We start from the raw sequence: 23439 nt of genomic DNA, 5'->3' as shown, positions 1-23439 counted from the left end.
TTATAGGTCCCTCGATAACTTGTGCCTCACTTACTGTGCGGTCGATGTTTTTGGACCCCGATGTGCGCGAGTTACCAATGGAGAGGTGTAGTCTGTTTATTAAGATGGAATTCAGACAAGAGTGGTCTTCCCTTGGATAGAGGGACTGGAGCCAAATCCCATCAGTCACCATTTACTACTTAGCTCGAGTGGTCTAAAGCGCTCACCGTTCTGGATCACTGTCATCTCACTTCTGTCTGCGTGGGTACGTGGGAAAGCCTGCCAGTAGCTTCTCGTGGGTCGGTGGTTCTTCCCTGGGTTTTCCAGGGTTCTTCCTCCACCAGTTATACTGGCCGCCATGTATAGCCTATCTTGTGCTGAAAAATGGCGTTAAACCCTAGAACAAAAACAACTACTTAGCTTGTGCGTGGTCAGTCCTCTTTGACAAGAGGCCTTGCATATACTGTCCACTTTGACAATAGGCCTTGTGAATATTGACCTCTTCATACCTTCTCACAAGTCTGAGTGGCCCTTCAGAGCTTTGTTTAGAAGTATACTTCATCTATAATTCTTTCCTAATCTGGCTGTTTGATCATTGCAGACAATTTGGCACATTAATTGTCCAGCATTATCATACAATAAGTTAATAGTTGCCATCTGAAGTGCCTGCTCTATGGTCTGTAGTACTTGTGTTCATCCAAGAATTGACCAGACACAAAATGAAAGATAACCTACTCACCAGTGACATCATCCTACTCAACTGAAACCTTTAACAGGGTACTCGACAAACTTGAAAAAGTTCCAAGCTTAAGTGCTTTTAATGATTTGTTGGTGAATTTTCTTCCTTGGAAGGCAACCCTTCCTTGGCACCCGAAAGTAAGAGGTGTTAGAAAAAGATGGACACGTAAAGTGTCTCAATTTCAAAAGTAGGAGATACCATGGTTTGCATTTTTGCCAGAATATTTTACAGTCAGCGGATGTCCTAGAAACCATACAGAATGCATATGACTGCAAGCATTGAGTCATACAGATTGCATATGACTGCTGGCATTGAGACCTACAGAATGCATATGACTGCTGGCATTGAGTCCTACAGAACGCATATGACTGCTGGCATTGAGTCCTACAGAATGCATATGACTGCTGGCATTGTGTCCTACAGAATGCATATGACTGCTGGCATTGAGTCCTACAGAATGCAAATGACTGCTGGCATTGATTCCCACAGAATGCATATGACTGCTGACATTGAGTCATACAGAATGCAAATGACTGCTGGCATTGAGTCATACAGATTGCATATGACTGCAGGCATTGAGTCATACAGAATGCATATGACTGCTGGCATTGAGTCATACAGAATGCAAATGACTGCTCGTATTGAGTCATACAGAATGCATACGACTGCAGGCATTGAGTCATACAGATTGTTTATGACTGCAGGCATTGAGTCATACAGAATGCAAATGACTGCTGGCATCGAGTCATACAGAATGCAAATGACTGCAGGCACTGAGTCATACAGAATGCATCCGACTGCAGGTATTGAGTTATATATAATGCCTATGACTGTGCTGGCATTCAGTCATATATAATGCATATGACTGCAGGTATTGAGTCATATAGAAATGACTGCAGTCAGTGAGTCATACAGAATGCATATGACTGCAGGCAGTGAGTCATAGTGAATGAATGTGACTGCAGGTATTGAGTCATAGATAGTGCAAATGACCATACAGAGTACAAATGACTGTGCAACCATTGAGTCGTACAGAATGCAAAGGACTGCAAGCATTGAGTCATACAGAATGCAAATTACCATGCAACCATTGAGTCATACAGAATGCAAGTGACTGCATTGAGTCATACAGAATGCAAATTACCATGCATCAGTTGAGTCATACAGAATGCAAATGACTGGAAGCATTGAGTCATACAGAGTGCAAATGACTGCAACCATTGCAACAAAATGACTGGAGTTATAGAGTAGACTAAGCACAGGAGCTTATTGTGTATGTGTCTATCATTAATTATGAAGTGTATTGAAGCATGGGATTAGATTTGTGTGTTTTCACATTTTTAAGAGATCCTTCCCCCACCTATACTTCTGAAAGGTTTTGATATGATATTGAAAAATTCGGTTTTCACATTTTTGGTCTGTTGATTTTGTCAATGTTTTGGAGAAGATTACCCATGATTACCACAAGCATTGATCCCATTTGGGATTTCTGTAAAATTATATGGCATTTGAGGAAGGGAACGCATTGCACACCAACAAGGTGTTGATCTATGTTGTTTGAGTTGTTTGAGCAGAAGCTTCAGGCACCCATTTTTACCATTGTCACAAGTAAAATATAATACATTAATCATCTAAATAAATCGTTGTTAACTTGTTTATTAGGAATTGCAGGAAGAATGTGAATGATGCAGCAGCTGGACATGTGCTACTTAAACACTCTTTTTATTGCACTAGGATGACATCTGGCAGGAGTGCCTACTTCCTGTTCTTCTTTCAAGTGAGTATGGTTTGGTCCTTTTCAAGTGAGTGGGGTTTGGCCCCATTCAGCTGAGTGGGGTTGGGCCCCATCACTGTATATTCATCAGCCAGCTGAAAATGAATGCCATAGAATACCTTGATCATAGCAGATCAAGGGAGGTCACTCTTGTCTGACTTCCATCTTCGTATAACAGTTTAGAACTTTTGCTGTTAAAGAAGAGAAACTTATTTTTTAGAAGGAGGGAGGGGGATGATTTGTGGGGTACTAGATGTACTCCTAATGTATTCTAATAAGGTAAGTATTATCAGATAAATAGTTTACTTCTAAAATCAGTTTTTCTCAAATCCTGAAGGCAGCAGCTTTCTTTAAGAGTCAAAGTAACATAGGAATGGCCCCTCCAATATACATTTTGGCTAAAATGAAATAGACCCTTGACCTCAATGTATTTAGGGAAGGAAATATCTTTCATTGTTAGGACTGGTCATCCTGGTGTCAGGATAATGTGACTGGGTGGGACATAATGCTACATGTCTGCGGCATGATGCCCAGTGCTAGACATTACTCTAAACTGCCACACTGTAGACATCGTAGCGATATGACTGAAATAGTGTTAATGCTACATTAAATATCCTAATCACACACACATCTTTCATTGGAATTTTACTATGTAGTTGTTGGGGCCCTGACTGGCCGAGTGGTATAAAGCACTAACTATTAGGGATCATTGCCATCTCACCTCTGTCTGCGTGGGTTCGAGTCTCGGATTCAGTGAATGTGGGTATGTGAGAAAGCTTGCCAGTAACTTCTCATGAGTTGTGGTTCTTACTGTGGTTTTCCCGGGTTCTTCCTCCACCATTAATACTGGCTGCCATGTTTAGCCTATTGTGTGCTGAAAAATGGCGTTAAACCCTACAACAACAACAGCAGCAACTATGTAGTTGTTGCTTAAAGACTTTATGCCATTCACTTCATTTAGTTCTTTGCGTAATATCCTAACGATCATAATTATGTCTCAGAAACTATTGATCAGTATTACTGTCTTTTCTCTAACAGGTGTGTTATTAGTTGGTCCCCCTGGCACAGGTAAAACCTTACTCGCAAGGGCTGTAGCAGGGGAGGCTGGAGTTCCATTCTTCTATGCAGCGGGTTCAGAATTTGATGAACTTTTTGTTGGACTTGGAGCCAAAAGAGTTCGACAGATGTTTGGTAAGAAGTGTGAAAGAATCTGATAAAATCAGTAGGGAATTTGCTGTACTTTGTTAAATATGCAGGCTTGTCTGTTAACATTATGAATGATTTATTTCAGACTGTTTCTTGTCTGCTGTGTACCAACATGACAGATGAGTGCTTATTTCAGTATAAATGGACAGAAGGTCACATGATCTCTTTTACTGCACAGTGCATAGTTTTATTTTGATAGGATGACAGATGGACACATAAACTGCCCCGTTTACTGCACAGAGGGGGTCCTGTCTACACTATACCAACATGACAGATGAGTACTTATTTCAATTCAGTAGGGACATAGTGACAGATGGTCACATACACTGTCCTGTTTACTGCACAGGGTGTCCTCTTTTGGCCATCTCCTCACTGATTTGCCTTGATGATTAACACCATGATAAAAAGGAAGCTGATGAATGATCTGTCTGAAAATGTGTGATGTTTAGTCAAAGGATGACTTGTTTAAATCTTAGTGTCAGTCACTTAGATCTACTTTGAGTTGAAGGATTACCTATTTACATCTTAGTGTCAATCACTTAGATCTACTTTGATTTGAAGGATGGCTTGTTTAAATCTTAGTGTCAGTCACTTAGATCTACTTTGATTTGAAGGATTACCTATTTACATCTTAGTGTCAGTCACTTAGATCTAGTTTGATTTGAAGGATTACCTATTTACATCTTAGTGTCAGTCACTTAGATCTACTTTGATTTGAAGGATTACCTATTTACATCTTAGTGTCAGTCACTTAGATCTACTTTGATTTGAAGGATTACCTATTTACATCTTAGTGTCAATCACTTAAATCTACTTTGATTTGAAGGATTACCTATTTACATCTTTGTGTCAATCAATTGGGTCTTACTTTGATTTGAAGAACATTTTGTTTTAAAAACTAGAAATGCAGTGAAACCTGATGTGAAAAACCACTATAGCAGAAGACCATCCATCTGTAAGGACAGATTTTTTTGTCCATCTGCCTGTATGTTAACATTTCCTTCTAGATCGTACTAAGTCATGATAATCCTCACAAAAGAGCACATTAAATGTCTTGCCTTGGAAGTCACTTTGTTCTTCTGTCTGCGTATTATAATTGTTATTGTTATTGATGTTTTGTTTTTACTGTTTTTCTTGTTGTATTTACAATAGAGAAGGAAAGAAAAGGAAATTTAAAATTGAGAAAATGGTAGCTAGGGAAAAGCTGAAAAAGGCATTGTAAGCAAGATACAGCCTGCCAAAAAAGTGGACATATATGCAAATGTTTGGCCTGTGTTATGATCAGTTTTGCAGGCTCTAGGGGAAGGCATTCTGGTCTGAGGAAACATTTCCTGTTTATGAAATGTGGCTATCATTTTGAGAGACCACCTGTCCTAAGGTCATTTTGAGAGACCACCTGTCCTAAGGTCATTTTTTTTGTTGTTGGGAGAGGAGTCGTATTTCCAGACTGGTTTTACTGTCCTAAGGTCATTTTTTGTTGTTGTTGGGAGAAGAGTCATATTTCCAGACTGGTTTTACTGTCCTAAGGTCATTTTTTTTTGTGGGGAGAAGAGCCGTATTTCCAGACTGGTTTTACTGTCCTAAGGTCATTTTTTTTGTTGGGAGAAGAGTCGTATTTCCAGACTGGTTCTGCTGTCCTAAGGTCATTTTTTTGTTGTTGGGAGAAGAGTCGTATTTCCAGACTGGTTTTACTGTACTACAGGTTGTTGCCAGTAGAAGATAATTTGATGTCAATGGAATATAAAATAATTTATTTGTGATGTGGACAGACAGACAGATAGATAGAAATACACAGACATAAGAATGGATATTTTTTTTAATGTATCAATATGTATTTTGTTACTTCCATTGTATGCCATTTGAAGTAACTTAGGCTGTTCATTTTCTGCCAATATGTATTTTGTTACTTCCATTGTATGCCATTTGAAGTAACTTAGGCTGTTCATTTTCTGCCAATATGTATTTTGTTACTTCCATTGTATGCCATTTGAAGTAACTTAGGCTGTTCATTTTGTGCAAAATTTTGATAATTTCAGGATATTTGTTGTTAGCTAAAATTTAGAATTTTTATATTCAGAATTTAAATTATATGGAAACAATTTAACCCAGAGTTATTGCACATAAATTTTTTACCAACTCTTAAAAGACCAACTCTTTTAAAAGACCACCTGATTAAATAACTCTTTTGAAAGACCACCTGATTTGCTTTTTTGTATATTTGAGGCTTTAGATGCTCATAAATCTGTTGTAAAGAACCACCTGTTTTTAGAGTCCATTTCATTTGGATTCCCACAGGTGGTCCCTTAAGACTGGTTCATCTAAACATGATTATTTTGGTTTTTCTAGCTGCAGCTAAGGCAAGATCTCCCTGTGTAATATTTATTGATGAGATTGACAGTGTTGGAGCCAAGAGAACCAGCTCACAGATTCATCCCTATGCCAACCAGACCATCAACCAGCTTCTGGCTGAAATGGATGGGTAAACATTATCATGTAGTTTAGCAGTCCTCGTCAGGGCCCCCTCAGTTTGAGTTATAATGTTTCTTTCTCTCCATCCAAATGTATGGCATACTTATGCATACATGCCAGCTTATTACACTTTTGGCATGATCATTATGCTTTTTTTCATCAAATTATGTTCTAAGCTTGCCTGTGTATGGATTATGCTTTTCCAGTACTTTAAAAAAAATAAAATTAAAATAAAGCAAGAAAAAGATGTGTTCACCTTTTACATTATCATCTCTTTAATTCCACTCTGCATACAAATTTGAGAATATTATAAAAAGAAAGACTGCTGTGTAAGAATAGCATAAGAACTAATTTGTCCTTCATTGATCTACATATGCTTTCCCAATTTTCTGTTTATAGCAACTGTATATGACCCTTTACCAAGAAAACAGATGGGTTTCTATAATATTAAACTTTGCCTCACAAATTCATTATATTGATTATCTAGTTAGTTAAGTTACCAGTCTGTACTTTTAAAGAAAATGGCACCAGATATTTTGCAAAATTGGCTTTTATGGTTTGACTTGTGAATGAAAATTCCTAGAGCAGGTGTTGTTTTTTTTAAAAACTTTGAAACATATCTAATCTAAAAAAGGACAAATCGACTCTGCTTCACAATTTGGAAAGAAGAATATGAAAGTGATGCAATACAGTACTTAGGTTGAGTACGTCTTCAAGCTCATTGCAGAATTCATAATCTTCACGAACACTCAGCAAAATTTAGACATGAAGACTAATTAAAGTGAGTCTGGAATATACCATATATATGCGCATAGAAGCTGAATAATTTAGGGAAAATTAAAGGCCTGGAGGAATGGGGGGGGTGTTTTGTCCATGTGTCAGTGTCTACACTTGACAGTTTTTAAGTCTTTTTGTTGAGTACTGTAACAGCTGTAAAGCTTGGGACTCAAATTTTTTATATTTTTTCTGTGTCTTAAGACATATGCATGTAAAAAAAAATCACTTTCTGTGACCTGACACTTATTAGACTGTTATAAAAGTACTATGATTGATTTTTTTTCTTCATGTGCATAATTTCTGATTTCTTTAGCACAGAATAAAATAAAGGTAAATACAGACTTCATAATTCGCGGGTAGGTATGAGATTAACCAGGAGACCAGGCTAAACTATAATGTACAGTATTTACATAGTGCAAAATGTGCATAACATCATTCTTTGAGGACACATATGCTGCATGGTATGTATTTTCATTCCTTCTTTTAATTTAATGATGGTAATTAACGTTTGTATATATGGTATAAAAATGCCAGGTGTTCGCTCATGTAAGTTTCTTTGGTGGGAATGGCGCTATAGCATATGAACTTGCAGCATTCATAGTGATTATTCTTGGGATTGAAATTAATTGTCAACAATATTATTGTTGTTGTTTATTTTTTGTTCTGGTTTATTTTATTGTTTTTGTCTTATTGTTGGAGAGGTAAAAAAAAATCAAATTTACGTAAATGTTTAAACTTAATATTCTGTTTAGTGAAGAAGCAAATTTTTTGAGTAAAGTAATTATTTCATTACAATAATATTCACATTTAATACAACAGAAAGTGGCTTCCATGGATGGCATGCAATATATCTATTTATGTAGGACTTTTAATTTTTAAGAGAAATGAAAATCGAAGACATAATGTAATAATCGTAAGTTCTCTGCAAAAATTGAGAGATATTATGCAATTGGTAGGTAGGTGTGGAGCAACCCCAAAAATCCAGAGTTTTTTTTTCTTCCTTCTAGCCTTAGAGTTGACAGGTATGGTGTAAGGTCGCTTACATCAAAGCACACTATTTACGGTATATGCATAATTTTTGAAGCATTATTTCTGAAACTTCCCATGATTCAACTCCAAGGGATGTACTTCATTCAGCAGAATGTACTTCATTCAGTGCGTGTTTAAACCTACAGTGTACATGCAGGGGCCGCATTATGTAAATGTGTTCAGTAGCCTAATTATGAGTGCTGAATTAAAATGTGTTGTTGATCATTGTGTTGTCATACTGGGATCACATTTTAATGAGTTAGGTATTTACAATTTCATGGCAAAGTAAAAATGTAATTGCTGGTGCACTGATATAAAATGTCCAATGCAATAATGTATAAACAAACAGTTGAGTCAAATGGGAGAGGTAGTGTTACAACAACTCGCAATTGCTCAATTCTTGTCATCGTTCAATCAAATTATACACATATCTAAATTTGGTAGAAACAATAAGAAAACATTAAATAAATTACTTTTCAAACAAGTTTATATCATTTTAGTTTAAAAATGATCCATGACAACCCCAAGATAAGTATACATGTAATTTTTGTTAATATAAGTTTGCCTAAATAAATGCATTTAGAACCTACCTCATTGATCTTGTGATGTCTCAGATTTGTGGGTCGGCTTATACGTGTGTCATGCACTTTTTAGTGTTTATACCTGTTCATTTTGGGGGGGTTTGCTTGTATGTGAATGGTACAATATGGTAAATAGTTTTTCAGTATGTTTTGTGTTTTGTATTCTGGTTCTAATCCACCTGGACTTTGCCCATTATGGCCAAGTAGTTTTAACCTGCAGATCCAGGTTAGTAGTAAACACATGAATGTACATTTTTCATAGTGTACTGAAAAAATGGCATGTATTATATTAGCTATGATGTCATAGCCTCAACAAAGTAGGGTACTAATATTGGTACTAGTTATATAGAGATTACACTTTTTTCCCAGATTACGCTTTGTTGCTACTCATACTAGCAAAATTTACACTTCTACCTCTCTTGGGGTTGGCATGTATGCATAGGTAGGCTCTTTAAACACTTGGTTTCTGATCTGTAACTTTAAACTGTTTGAGATGTTCAGGTTGTAATTGTTTCCACTCAGTAACTTTAAACTGTTTGAGATATTCAGGTTGTAATGGTTTCCACTCGGTAACTTTAAACTGTTTGAGATATTCAGGTTGTAATGATTTCCACTCGGTAACTTTAAACTGTTTGAGATATTCAGGTTGAAATGGTTTCCACTTGGTAACATTACATTGTATGTAATATTATGGTTGAAATAGTGTTCATTCCGTAACTTTAAACACTGGTTGGTATTATTGTTGAAATATTTGCCACTCCATAACTTTAAACTGCATGTGATATTAAGGTTGAAATGGTTTCCACTCAGTAACTTTGAAATGTATGCGATATTATGGTTGAAATAGTGTCTACTCAATAACTTCAAAGTATGTGAAATTGAGCTTTGATTAGTTTCCACTCAGCAACTGTTATGTACATCTATATTGTGTGTTTGACCTTTGTCCATGATTGATGTTAGAACTTTTGCCTACCTGACTATTGTCATTTTTTTTTAAAAAAAAGATATTGACTACAATTTTGAGTTCAAGGCTTAACATTGTTTAGAAGCTTAGAATGTTTTGGAGGCAAACTTGATGAAAAATTTTAAAATAATTTTGCATTAGTTTTTTAAAAAATCTGTTTCATCATGGGTCAAGTGAGGTGTGTATATACAGAGGCTTGATAAATAAATTTTTCATTTTCCGTTTCATTTCAGTCGTTAGAAATGTGTTCGCAGTTTGTAGGTGTGTTCAGATATTATTCTTGACAAATTATTTATTTAAATTTTTCATTGGAATTGTAAAGTGCTCATCAGCATTTTGGACTAAAACAATGCCTTGGGATTATTGAGGACTCGTTCAAAGACATTCTGGATTATGTCATAAAGATGTTCAGGACTATTGGAATTCATTCTGAATATTCTATATTTGGAGCTGTGATAGAACATCTAGGCTTTTTTGGGATTTAATTCACAATACTGTGTCTTTTGATTATTGCTTTGTATTCTTGGGAAATATATTTTTGATTTTACTAAACTTGTTGGATTTTCTCTTTTCTGTTCCATAGAGTCACAACAGTAACTTTATAAGTGATATTATGGGTTCGAACCCTGGCCCAGTCATACCCAAGACTTACAAAAATGGTACTAACAGCTGCCTCACTTGGCGCTCAGCATTAAGAGGTTAGTGTTAGGACTGGTCGGCCTGGTGTCAGGATAATGTGACTGGGTGGGACATCATGCTACATGTCTGTGGCATGATGCCCCAGTGCTAAACATCACTATAAACTGCCACTTTGCAGACATTGTAGCCATATGACTAAAAAATTGTTAAAGCTATGTTAAAAATCCGAATCACACGAATCACACATGGCTGAAATGGTTTCATTCAGTAACTTTAAATTATATATGATATTATGGTTCAAATTTACTTCATTGTTTGATTTTGTGTCCATTTCGTTCCAGGTACCTTTAAATAAAATGTCATTGATACCACAAAGTGAAGAGTAATTTGGAACAAGTGTATAATCATGCTTTTACTTCTGTTACTTTAACCAGAAATAATGATTGTGTTACTTCACTTTAAAGTGGTTACATTTTTCTGTAAGTTTTGGACACTTCATTGGGAGGATATTCATGTTTCATGAACAGATTTCTGATTCTATCATTTTCCGTGTCAGTGCTAAAACTTTTCATCCCTTTTGGATATCTTGATGAAACGTTTCTGCCTGCAGCCACTTATATATGACCACATTCAGGTGTCTTTCTTGAAAGTCAGGTGACTTGTGACTGTGCATAATCACATGCAGGTGTATTACAGACAACATTCAGGCAGGTCAGGTGATTTTTGACTGTTTGATCATGTGCAGGTGTATTAGAGACCACATTTAGGTACAGGTACTCCCAGCATACATAAGGGTTACATTCCTGGGACCTTAGTGTATGTCAGGTTTTGACGTAAATTGAATTTTATTAGACTTTTTGTGGTTTTGACATCATGGTGAAGGGTAACTTGAACAAAACACAGTAAAAGTCCTTAAGATTATGAAAAACGAAACAGAAATGATTTACACATGTACAAAAGAGGAGAAGCAGAACTATATACTGCAGGTGCACTCGATTTGAAGATCAAAAAGCAATATTTGCACGTGCTTACAGTTCATTACGTGTCTGCAAGTTTACGTATGTCACAGTTTACATATCTTGGGGAGTACCGCTATGTGGAAGGTCAGGTGATATTACAGGTATGTTTTTTGATGGAAGGTCAGGTGATATTACAGGTATGTTTTTTGATGGAAGGTCAGGTGATATTACAGGTATGTTTTTTGATGGAAGGTCAGGTGATATTACAGGTATGTTTTTTGATGGAAGGTCAGGTGATATTACAGGTATGTTTTTTGATGGAAGGTCAGGTGATATTACAGGTATGTTTTTTGATGGAAGGTCAGGTGATATTACAGGTATGTTTTTTGATGGAAGGTCAGGTGATATTGCAGGTATGTTTTTTGATGGAAGGTCAGGTGATATTGCAGGTATGTTTTTTGATGGAAGGTCAGGTGATATTACAGGTGTTTTTTGATGGAAGGTCAGGTGATATTGCAGGTATGTTTTTTGATGGAAGGTCAGGTGATATTGCAGGTATGTTTTTTGATGGAAGGTCAGGTGATATTGCAAGTATGTTTTTTGATGGAAGGTCAGGTGATCTTGCAGGTATGTTTTTTGATGGAAGGTCAGGTGATATTACAGGTATGTTTTTTGATGATCAGGTGAGTCTTGACCAGCTTTTATTACGTTTAATATTTTTACTTCCAGGTTTACACAGAATGAAGGCATTATTGTTATAGGGGCTACAAACAAGAAAGGGAACTTGGACAAGTAAGTCTTTTTGTCATCAAAATTTATTTATCCAGTCAATCTGCTATTGTTGAACAGCTCTTCGCATATAGATTTTGCCACATTGTTGTCATTCCTGTAAAAGGTAAAAAAGAACATGATTTTATTGTCCATTTATTTTCACACTCATAGAAAAGTTTTAAGAACCAATAATTCTTATTATTCAGTATTTTTTTCCATCCTTCACTCCTGCACAGCTGCATCTAGTCCCTCAGATTTGGACGGATTCCATGGAAACTTGGTAAATAATGGGATTATTGCCTGAAACTGTGGATTGTCTACAAATCATTCTGCTTCCACTATATTTGGTTAAAGTCATTTCCCTTGAGCAGTGTAAGACAATTTCTTTAGTGCAACTAGTTCCACAGTTTTTACCCACCGGGCCACAAATAAGCCTCTAATATGGTCCAGCATCTGTCATTCTGTGCAAATAATTCAATAGTTTTTAGCCCACTGGGCCACAAATAAGCCTCTAATATGGTCCAGCATCTGACATTCAGTGCAAATAAATCAATAGCTTTTAGTCCACTGGGCCACAAATAAGCCATAAAGTTACATAAAACAGTGAGCGATATCAAGACAAAATCAGCCTTAAAGTTACATAAATCAGGTGAGCGATATCAAGACCACATCAGCCTTTTGATATTTTAATGACTACCTGTGTTGTTCCACAGCTGAATGCCATAAAGCTGTGAATGCAACTTGGCAGGCAGTGTTTTATGGAATGCATTGAAATTGGGTACATTATTATGATTGGCATTTAAAAATGCAAATATTTAAAAAAAATTATGCTTCCTTGATTTGGTACAAGTTGTTGCCCTTTTTGGCTTAAAACTGGATGCAGTGTATGATAGAACTATAATTTTTGTGAATTGATGTTCCTCAGTCATTTTATTTGCACACTATTTTAAAAAGATTTATGCCTTTATTTTGATTGTAGACTCGTCTTCATCATAGGATATTTGTGGGAAAAAGTTGGAGTATATTTATATTTGCAAATTTCTCACCATTACTCTTGTTTCTCATTTTGATCATTCGTATGACTGTTTCCTTTTTTCATTACATCATTGTATCTATCTTTTTGCTCTCATTTGTGTGTTTTGCCCATGAGCTGTTGAATTATCTAAAAATGTGTGTATTCTTATCTGACAGGGCCTTGTTACGACCAGGAAGATTTGATGTCGAGGTTCAGGTGTACATGCCAGACTTGAAGGGAAGAAAGGAGATTTTAACCTACTACCTGAGTAAAGTTATGGCAGCTCCAGGTTTGTGGAACAATGGGAGAGAATTGACAATTATTTAGTTACATTTCAGTTATACTGTATGTTGAGACTTGCATTTTTAAAATCATTTTATGCATTTCACTTGGAAATACCAGATAATTAATATTAAAGCTCAACAGAGTTGTTTCCCCACCAAGATATACTCATCCAAATGTGATAAGAAAACAATAAATACTATGTATTGCAATGAGAAAAACAAGGTGTATTTTGTAGAACTTTACATTGACTCGGGATAAAGTTATAGTAATGGATTGTATTTGAGATAAGAAAGGCACCTTTTGATTTTACAAAGGCTAAGGTCACAATAACTCGAGCCTGGTTATCAAGGCCATTAAAAGTCATTGAGAAATGAACACCTCATTTCAAGGCTTCTTCTAGGTCATTGAAAGACCTTGAATTTGGGGGATTTTGCTTAAAAATAAAATGTGATTGAAATATTTGCTTTAGAGTAATTTATTTTATGTTGTGCAAGGATTGGAGTACAGTGATTTTTCCATCATCTGCTAGCCATTTGGCCATGATCAAAATCCATGGCAAGTAATCGGATTGTGCATAGTTAATGTAATTAACACACTAATTAACTTAACGTGTTTTTGCTAAGCATGGATGGCTTATTAACAGGTGATCATTGCAAAAGGCCTGGAAAATTCACAGTCAGCAAAAGTTGACTGCAAGACAACAACTTAAAGTAGCTGATAAAAGTTGTGACTTTGAAACACAGTTCTTTGCATAGTATGCAAGAAGAACATGGATAGTGCAAAAATGAACATTATTAACCAAAATAGAATAGCAGAAGGAAAGAAACTGTTGTAACTAATGAGAAAATGCAAGCCAGCTATTGTAACTAATGAGAAAATGCAAGCCAGCTGTTATAATTAATGAGAAAATGCAAGCCAGCTGTTGTAACTAATGAGAAAATGCAAGCCAGCTGTTGTAACTAGTGAGAAAATGCAAGCCAGCTGTTGTAACCAATGAGAAAATGCAAGCCAGGTGTTGTAACCAATGAGAAAATGCAAGCCAGCTGTTGTAACTAATGAGAAAATGTAAGCCAGATGTTGTAACTAATGAGAAAATGCAAGCCAGCTGTTAAGTTTGCATTCATAGGGCCAGCAGAAGCAACATCATTTAATTTTTTGTCATCTGCACCATAGAAGTCACTTTCAGTTTGGTCAGCTGGTTCTACAAATTAAGTGACTGATAAAGGGAGTGCAGTTTTTGAAACAGGTTTTATGGAAATCGGTATAAAGTATTAAAGGCTGAAATATTATGGATGTTTCTAGCGTTTTCCTGCAGCATTCAAACTGGCAGATGAAGCAGATGAGAAATTGACAATCACACTAATAGACAAATTTATTTAAAGTCAGAAATTGCATTATGTGCTTAAAAACATTAGCTCATTTGAGCATATTTACCAGCTGTAAACAAGATTACAACAGTTAACTTAAGCAATCAGACAAACTTCCAATCATTACATTTTCTTTTTCTTTTAGCAATAGAATTTTCCTTCAATGCTAAAATTGCATGCTATACACCCCATTTATAATTTATCATAAAATAATGAAGGGAAGTCATTTTACATGAAGAGATTCTTTGTAATACACATTCATAATGGCTGGCCAATACATACTTAGGATACTCCACTCCATCCTAATTTATAAGTTGTGTTTAAAAAATCTGAGTGTGTTCTATTTGGGAGAGAATTCCTGTTGCATAGATTGTATCCCATACCTGTCTCAGTCCATTAGACTCGGAGGAAAAGGAAAAGATTGTAGCCCATACCTGTCTCAGTCCAATGGACTCTGAGGAAAAGGAAAATATGGTAGCCCATGCTTGTCTCAGTCCAATGGTCTCGGAGGAAAAGATTGTAGCCCATACCTGTCTCAGTCTATCATAATGCTTTGTACAGACCCCATTATGCTGGAATTTCAGGTGTCTTCCCAGTGTCATCATAATGCCTTGTACAGACCCTGAATTCCAGGTGTCTTCCCAGCATCACCAAAATGCCTTTTACAAGTGTGATGCCATATTCTGTGGAACGCTTGTTTTCCACCATGGAATGTATTCAAAACATCACTTGCACAACTTAAAGGACAGTTTGACAGTTATGGCATAAATGTTTTACTTACACAAATTGGGTTGTATTTACTTATTTTATGTCTTTTTCATATGACTTCGAGTTGTATTTACTTGTTTTGTCTTTTCATTTGAATTTGAGGTGTATTTACTTATTTTATTTGTCTTTTTCATTTCAGGAGTTGATATTGACAAATTTGCACAGGGAACTACCGGTTTTACAGGTAGGAGCTAAGTTGTGGTGGTTTGTCATTATTTTAATTTTACTCACCCAGAATAATTACTTGATACACATTTTTAAAGCTGTTAGTTTCAGATATTGCCTAAAATTGAGTTTATTAAATGAGTTATAACATTTGAGGGTATGTAGGTTATTTAGTGCCAAGGCAATTGGAGTAAAGTGCCATGCACGAGGTAGCAGACCAAAGCTGGGATTCAAACTTGCCACCTTTCACATGTGAGTCTGGCATACTAACCACTGGGCCACTATGAATTTGTGGTTATAGTGGCTTTAAGCAACTGGGGAAAAAATGAATCAAAACATGCATATTTGTCATCACCTCTGTTGGTTGTCTAACAAAGAAACAGTTTGTCAACATGACCATGTTTTAAGCTTATTTGGTGACACCTCTATTGTCTTGCAAAAAATTGAGATGTAAACAAGACCAAGTCAGTTTCATATTAAAAGCTTATTTGGTGGCACTTCAATTGATTGTCTGACAAAGAAACAACATGTGAACAGGACCAAGTCATTTTCATATTAAAAGCTTATTTGGTGGAACTTCATTTGATTGTCTGACAAAGAAACAACATGTAAACAGGACCAAGTCAGTTTTGTATTAAAAGCTTATTTGGTGACACCTCTATTGTCTCGCAAAGAATTGAGATGTAAACAGGACCAAGTCATTTTCATATTAAAAGCTTATTTGGTGGAACTTCATTTGATTGTCTGACAAAGAAACAACATGTAAACAGGACCAAATCAGTTTTGTATCAAAAGCTTATTTGGTGGCACCTCAGTTGAGTGTGTGACAAAGAAACATGTAAACAGGACCAAGTCAGTTTTTTTGTATTAAAAGCTTATTTGTTGGCACCTCAGTTGATTGTCTGACAAAGAAACAACATGTAAACAGGATCAAGTCAGTCTTGTATCAAAAGCTTATTTGGTGGCACCTATTGATTGTGTAACAAAGAGACAATGTGTAAATAAAGACTGAGTCACCCTTGTTTTAAGCTTAGTTGGTGACATCTTTCCTGATTGTCTGACAAAGAAATAGTCTGTAAATTGGACTTAGATCATTTAATTTTCTTTTCAGTGTTCTTACACAGTTCATTATATAAATAAATGAAAAACAATTGATTTAATGAAATTCTAAATACACTCTGACTGATGTCCATTAGTCAGAGTATGTGCCTGTCAGACTCTTAGATTTACAAGACATATCTAGCAAATGCAGTTCTTTCAGGATCTCTGTTATAGTGCGAAACTGGTATGAAACAAGCACAAGGGCTTTTGGAATTTACTGTTTGGAATTTACTGATTTGAATTTATTGTTTGGAATTTACCGAATCCTTTTTGAATGGCATATAGCTGCATTGGTTGATTGCACAAATGAGGCAAGATGAAAACACTAAAACGTAATTAATTACAGAAGCTTTGTTAAGTTTGCGGATATTTACAAAAATGAGGCAAGAATAAAACACTGAAACAAAATTTACAGAAGCTTTGTGATGTTTGCGGATATTTACAAAAATGAAGCAAGAACAAAACACTGAAACAAAATTTACAGAAGCTTTGTTATGTTTGCAGATATTTACAAAAATAAAGCAAGAACAAAACACTGAAACAAAATTTACAGAAGCTTTGTGATGTTTGTGGATATTTACAAAAATGAGGCAAGAACAAAACACTGAAACAAAATTTACAGAAGCGTTGTGATGTTTTGTGATTATTTAAAAAAATGATTCAAGAACAAAAATAAAGAAAAGGAACAAGTTTTGTACAGTTCTAATTGTTATGATAAATCTTAAATGGGCACTTACAAAATAAACATCCATATGTGTATTTGTGTGTGTGTGTGATGCTGTTTTCAACATCACTTTGTAACATTTTCGAATCATTAGCATTTTAGTTTATATAAGTGTATATGCTTCGGATTTAGTTAAATATTGTAAACTATTAAAAAAATCTCACATACCCAACATTTTTGAAATAAGCAAGGTTAAATGCATGGTGGTACTTGTTGCCTGTATATACCCTGGAAGACAACAGTAATTATCTCATCATGGAGGGGGGTCTAGCCACTTAAGTGCATTAAAAATAATTAAAATAATTCTTCTGTAATAAGCCCTAGGGATGGTAGCTAACCACTTAAGTTCACTAAACTATTTGAAGCAGGCTTATCATTTGACATTGCTTGTTTTGTATGTTACAATTTGGTTGGAGGGGTGGGCATTTCATATAGTGAAGGAATAGCCAGGAATTTTCCTTCCAGTAACCTGAGGTAACTCTGTCCATACCATCCCTCAAAGATCATTCATTGCTATTTGTCATGCAGGTCTGAATATGTCTGTTAAATTTGCATAATTTGTCTTACTCACATCTGTGCCTAGTGATTGTACAAGTATATTTAGTAGTATAAGTGATCATACAATTATAATTAATCATATGGCTATAGTGATAGTACATGTATAAATGGGATAGTGCAAGTATTAGTGATAGTATAAGTATATGTGGTAGTGCAAGTATAAGTGACAGTATAATTGGTAGTGCAAGTATAAGTGACAGTATAATTGGTAGTGCAAGTATAAGTGATAGTGCAAGTATAAGTGGTAGTGCAAGTATAAGTGACAGTATAAGTGGTAGTGCAAGTATAAGTGACAGTATAATTGGTAGTGCAAGTATAAGTGATAGTGCAAGTATAAGTGGTAGTGCAAGTATAAGTGACAGTATAAGTGGTAGTGCAAGTATAAGTGGTAATGCAAGTATAAGTGACAGTATAAGTGGTAATGCAAGTATAAGTGACAGTATAAGTGGTAATGCAAGTATAAGTGACAGTATAATTGGTAGTGCAAGTATAATTGGTAGTGCAAGTATAAGTGACAGTATAAGTGGTAGTGCAAGTATAAGTGACAGTATAATTGGTAGTGCAAGTATAAGTGACAGTATAATTGGTAATGCAAGTATAATTGGTAATGCAAGTATAATTGGTAGTGCAAGTATAATTGGTAGTGCAAGTATAAGTGACAGTATAAGTGGTAGTGCAAGTATAAGTGACAGTATAATTGGTAATGCAAGTATAAGTGATAGTATATGTGGTAGTGCAAGTATAAGTGATAGTATGAGTGGTAGTGCAAGTATAAGTGACAGTATAAGTGGTAGTGCAAGTATAAGTGGTAATGCAAGTATAAGTGACAGTATAAGTGGTAATGCAAGTATAAGTGACAGTATAAGTGGTAGTGCAAGTATAAGTGACAGTATAATTGGTAGTGCAAGTATAAGTGGTAATGCAAGTATAAGTGACAGTATAAGTGGTAATGCAAGTATAAGTGACAGTATAATTGGTAGTGCAAGTATAAGTGGTAGTGCAAGTACAAGTGACAGTATAAGTGGTAGTGCAAGTATAAGTGACAGTATAATTGGTAGTGCAAGTATAAGTGACAGTATAAGTGGTAGTGCAAGTATAAGTGACAGTATAAGTGGTAGTGCAAGTATAAGTGGTAGTGCAAGTATAAGTGACAGTATAATTGGTAGTGCAAGTATAAGTGATAATATGAGTATAGTATGAGTATAAGTGACAGTAAGAGTATATGTGATAGTATAATTGGTAATGCAATTGTAAATGAGTGTATAAGTGATAGTGCAAGTATAAGTGATAGTATAAGTATAAGAGATATTATGAGTGGTAGTGTAAGTGACAGTATGAGTATAAGTGGTAGTATGATTATAAGTGGTAGTATGAGTATAAGTGACAGTATGAGTATAAGTGACAGTATGAGTATAAGTGACAGTATGAGTATAAATGGTAGTACAAGCGATCAAGTATAAGTGACAGTATGAGTATAAGTGGTAGTATGATTATAAGTGGTAGTATGAGTATAAGTGACAGTATGAGTATAAGTGGTAGTATGAGTATAAGTGACAGTATGAGTATAAGTGGTAGTATGAGTATAAGTGACAGTATGAGTAAGTGACGGTATGAGTATAAGTGGTAGTATGATTATAAGTGACAATATGAGTATAAGTGACAGTATGAGTATACGTGACAGTATGAGTATAAATGGTAGTACAAGCAATCAAGTATAAGTGATAGTATGAGTATAAGTGATTGTATGAATGTAAGTGATAGTACAAGTGGTAGTATAAGTGATAGTATGAGTATAAGTACTAGTGCAAGTATAAATGGATGTATCAGTATAGAAAAGAATATTAATTTATGCTATTTGTAAATCTTTAGGAGCAGATATAGAGAATCTGGTAAACCAAGCAGCTTTAAAAGCAGCCAAAGATGGAGCTGAGTTAGTAGATGATTCCCACTTGGAGTTTGCCCGAGACAAAGTCATAATGGGTAAGTGTGTATCTAATTAGTAGATAATTCCCACTTGGAGTTTGCCCTAGACAAAGTCATAATGGGTAAGTGTGCACATAATTAGTAGATAATTCCCGCTTGGAGTTTGCCCAAGACCAAGTCATAATGGGTAAGTGTGTACCTAATTAGTAGATAATTACCATATGGTGTTCCCCCAAGACAAAGTCATAATGGGCAAGTGTGTAGTCCAGTTAGATTATTTCAAGATGGAGTTTGCCCAGAACAAAGTCTTAACAGGTAAGTTAAAGTTCTTCCAGAAAATTTTGTTCTTTTCTCACGTCCTAAAAATTCTAGCCATCAGTGGTCATTGTTTTCATTTCTTTCTAATTTAAATTTCTTGTTACATCTATTGTAGTCATATCGTTCCATTCCATAGTGTGAATTAATCGATGAAGCTACTCAGTTGTATCTGATCACATAATTTGCACCCAAATGCAACCTGAATTGCCACAAAGCCTGAATTTAAAGACCCAATGAAAAATGATCCCGGTGTGGAAACAATAGCATCCTTTCTGCATCCCTTAAATTTATTATGCCATTATTGCCCAGAACCAAGAAGTGAATGCCTATGAAAATAAATGAATTTAAAGTGTCGCAAATCGTGGTGGACTAATTCCAGATAATACTAGTAGCTATAGTGGTAAAGTAGTGGTACATGATAATATTGAATACCAGTATATCAGGGTAAGAACAGTACTGAATATTAGAATATCAGGGTAAGAACAGTATTGAATATTAGTATATCAGGGTAAGAACAGTATCAGGGTAAGAACAGTATTGAATATTAGTATATCATAGTAAGAACAGTATTGAATATTAGAATATCAGGGTAAGAACAGTATTGAATATTAGTATATCAGGGTAGGAACAGTATTGAATATTAGTATATCAGGGTAAGGACAGTATTGAATATTAGTATATCAGATTAAGAACAGTGTTGAATACCAGTATATCATAGTAAGAACAGTATTGAATATTAGTATATCATTGTGAGAACAGTATTGAATATTAGAATATCAGGGTAAGAACAGTATTGAATATTAGTATATCAGGTTAAGAACAGTATTGAATACCAGTATATCATAGTAAGAACAGTATTGAATATTAGTATATCAGGGTAAGAACAGTATTGAATATTAGTATATCATTGTGAGAACAGTATTGAATATTAGTATATCAGGGTAAGAACAGTATTGAATATTAGTATATCAGGTTAAGAACAGTATTGAATGCCAGTATATCATAGTAAAAACAGTATTGATTACCAGTATATCATAGTAAGAACAGTATTGAATATTAGTATATCAGGGTAAGAACAGTATTGAATATTAGTATATCATTGTGAGAACAGTATTGAATATTAGTATATCAGGGTAAGAACAGTATTGAATATTAGTATATCAGGTTAAGAACAGTATTGAATACCAGTATATCATAGTAAGAACAGTATTGAATATTAGTATATCAGGGTAAGAACAGTATTGAATATTATTATATCAGGATAAGCACAGTATTGAATATTAGTATATCAGGGTAAGAATATAGTGATATAGATATCGCAGTATTAATTCATTATATTGTTTTTAACAAGATATACATTCTGTTCTATTCAAAGATGAGGGGCCCCAGGTGGCTTTGTGGTTTAAAGCGCTTGTCTTTACTGATCACTGCCATCACATCTCTGTCCACATGGGTTCGAGACTCTGGCTCAGCTAATGTGGGTAAGCTTGTCAGTAGCTTCACATGGGTTGGTGGTTCTTAATGGGGTTTTCCTAGATTTTTCCTCCTGCCCACCATGTATAGCCTATCGTATACTGAAAAAAATGGCGTTAACGACAACAATAAAATCCACAAAATTGTTTCTGGAGTCTTTGTTGCATGATTTGTAGCCACAATAACATTTTTAAAAAATTAATACCTCCCCCCAAAAATAGTGAATATACCATAAGTATAGATTATAAAATTCTACTGTGTTCCTTTCCAGGTCCAGCCAAAATGTCAAAAATCAGCGATCAGAAAGTTAACTGGACCACAGCATATCATGAAGCTGGTCATGCAATTGTGGCCTACTTTACCAAAGATGCATTGCCTATCCACAAAGTGACAATCATACCAAGAGGAATGTCGTTGGGTCATGTACGTAAATCTATTATATTCATTCATTCATATATTTATTTATATAAAGATTTGTACATGACCTTGCCTTGGCAAGGATATATTTTTAAAATGTTGGTCCAAGTAGTGGAAAGAGGGTAGAGTATCATATATTTGTGAGCTGAAAGAGTGGAAACAGCTGTGATATATCCTTTGTTAGGTAGTGTGAATTCTCCTGTTTTTGTGGTCTGTCTATTTCTGTGGATTTCATGGTTTCTATACAGTGTTCTTTCTTGAGAAACGATTGCACACTTTTCAGCCTTTACTATTTTTCTGTAAATCTTAATTAAATGACCTTAAATTACAGACATATGGTATAGTAGCAGAAAATGTAATCAGTGCAGTTAAGTCCGGATATTGGCTTGTCTGTTTTTTTTCCAGCTCTGAATATTGGCATGCCTGGGTTATGTGCAGGTCTGGATATTGGGTTGTCTGAGCTTGGTCTAGATCTTGATATTGGTTTGTCTGGGTTATGTCCAGGTCTGGATATTGGGTTGTCTGGGTTTGGTACAGATATTGATATTGGTTTGTCTGGGTTATGTCCAGGTCTGGATATTGGGTTGTCTGGGTTTGGTACAGATATTGATATTGGTTTGTCTGGGTTATGTCTGGGTCCGGATATTGGGTTGTCTGAGTTTGGTACAGATATTGATATTGGCTTGCCAGGGTTTGGTCAAGATCAGGATATTGCCTTGTCAGGGTTTGGTCCAGATCTAGATTTTCATATTAGATTCAGTGGAGTTGTTCAGAGGAGGAGAATACTTCAATCTGAGAATACTTGTATGATCAATTGTTGCCTATAGCATTTTCTAGATATTTTGTTGAGCAAACAAAAACATTGAAGACTAAATGGACAATCATTCCTTTGTAAAGTTCAAACAGTGATATCAGCCCCCTGTAAAGTTCATGCATTGATATCAACCCCCTGTAAAGTTCAAGGAGGGATATCAGCCCCTTGTAAAATTCAGGTAGTGATATCAGCCCCTGTAAAGTTCATGCAGTGATATCAACCCCCTGTAAAGTTCAAGGACTGATATCAGCCCCTTGTAAAGTTCATGCAGTGATATCAGCCCCATGTAAATTTCAAGCATTGATATCAGTCCCTTGTAAAAGTTCAAGCAGTGATAGCATAACAGAAATATCAATTAATGAATTCTCAGGTTTTTAGAAAAAAGTAGGAAATGTATGAAATATAGTTTTTGGATATGCATGAATGCATTTATTTGACATGTATGAATTATATTTATTGGACACATGAATTACATTTATTGGACATGTATGAATACTTGTATTGGACACTATGAATTATATTTGATTGGACACATGAATTACATTTATTGGACATGTATCAGTGATATTTATTGGACACATCGATTTGAGTATGTCTGCTGGTAGGAGAGGTGATTGCCATTGT

At 35.3% G+C, this 23439-nt stretch overlaps 2 protein-coding genes across 2 annotated transcripts in view; one reads left to right on the top strand and one right to left on the bottom strand.

Annotated features, from left to right (window-relative positions):
* LOC149773784 (ATP-dependent zinc metalloprotease YME1 homolog) overlaps window positions 1–23439 on the top strand; it is an 85757-nt gene that overhangs the window by 42860 nt on the left and 19458 nt on the right. Inside the window, exons 9-15 of the mRNA XM_089946006.1 lie at window positions 3531–3683; window positions 6045–6177; window positions 11846–11908; window positions 13079–13191; window positions 15462–15506; window positions 19740–19850; window positions 21856–22007. Coding sequence (XP_089802132.1) covers window positions 3531–3683; window positions 6045–6177; window positions 11846–11908; window positions 13079–13191; window positions 15462–15506; window positions 19740–19850; window positions 21856–22007 — 770 coding nt within the window. The remainder of the gene's footprint in view (window positions 1–3530; window positions 3684–6044; window positions 6178–11845; window positions 11909–13078; window positions 13192–15461; window positions 15507–19739; window positions 19851–21855; window positions 22008–23439) is intronic.
* LOC149773785 (uncharacterized) lies at window positions 15546–19016 on the bottom strand (the record flags this gene model as incomplete). The annotated part of the gene is made up of 2 exons (XM_089945995.1): window positions 15546–15605; window positions 18339–19016. Coding segments are annotated over 2 exons (738 nt in total), but the record flags the coding sequence as incomplete, so codon positions are not given.

Source organism: Sinohyriopsis cumingii, unplaced genomic scaffold, assembly GCF_028554795.1.
Source record: "Sinohyriopsis cumingii isolate HCF-2022 unplaced genomic scaffold, ASM2855479v2 utg000555l, whole genome shotgun sequence".
Classification (NCBI taxonomy): Eukaryota; Metazoa; Mollusca; class Bivalvia; order Unionida; family Unionidae; genus Sinohyriopsis; species Sinohyriopsis cumingii.
This window is presented reverse-complemented; position numbering and strand designations above follow the sequence as displayed.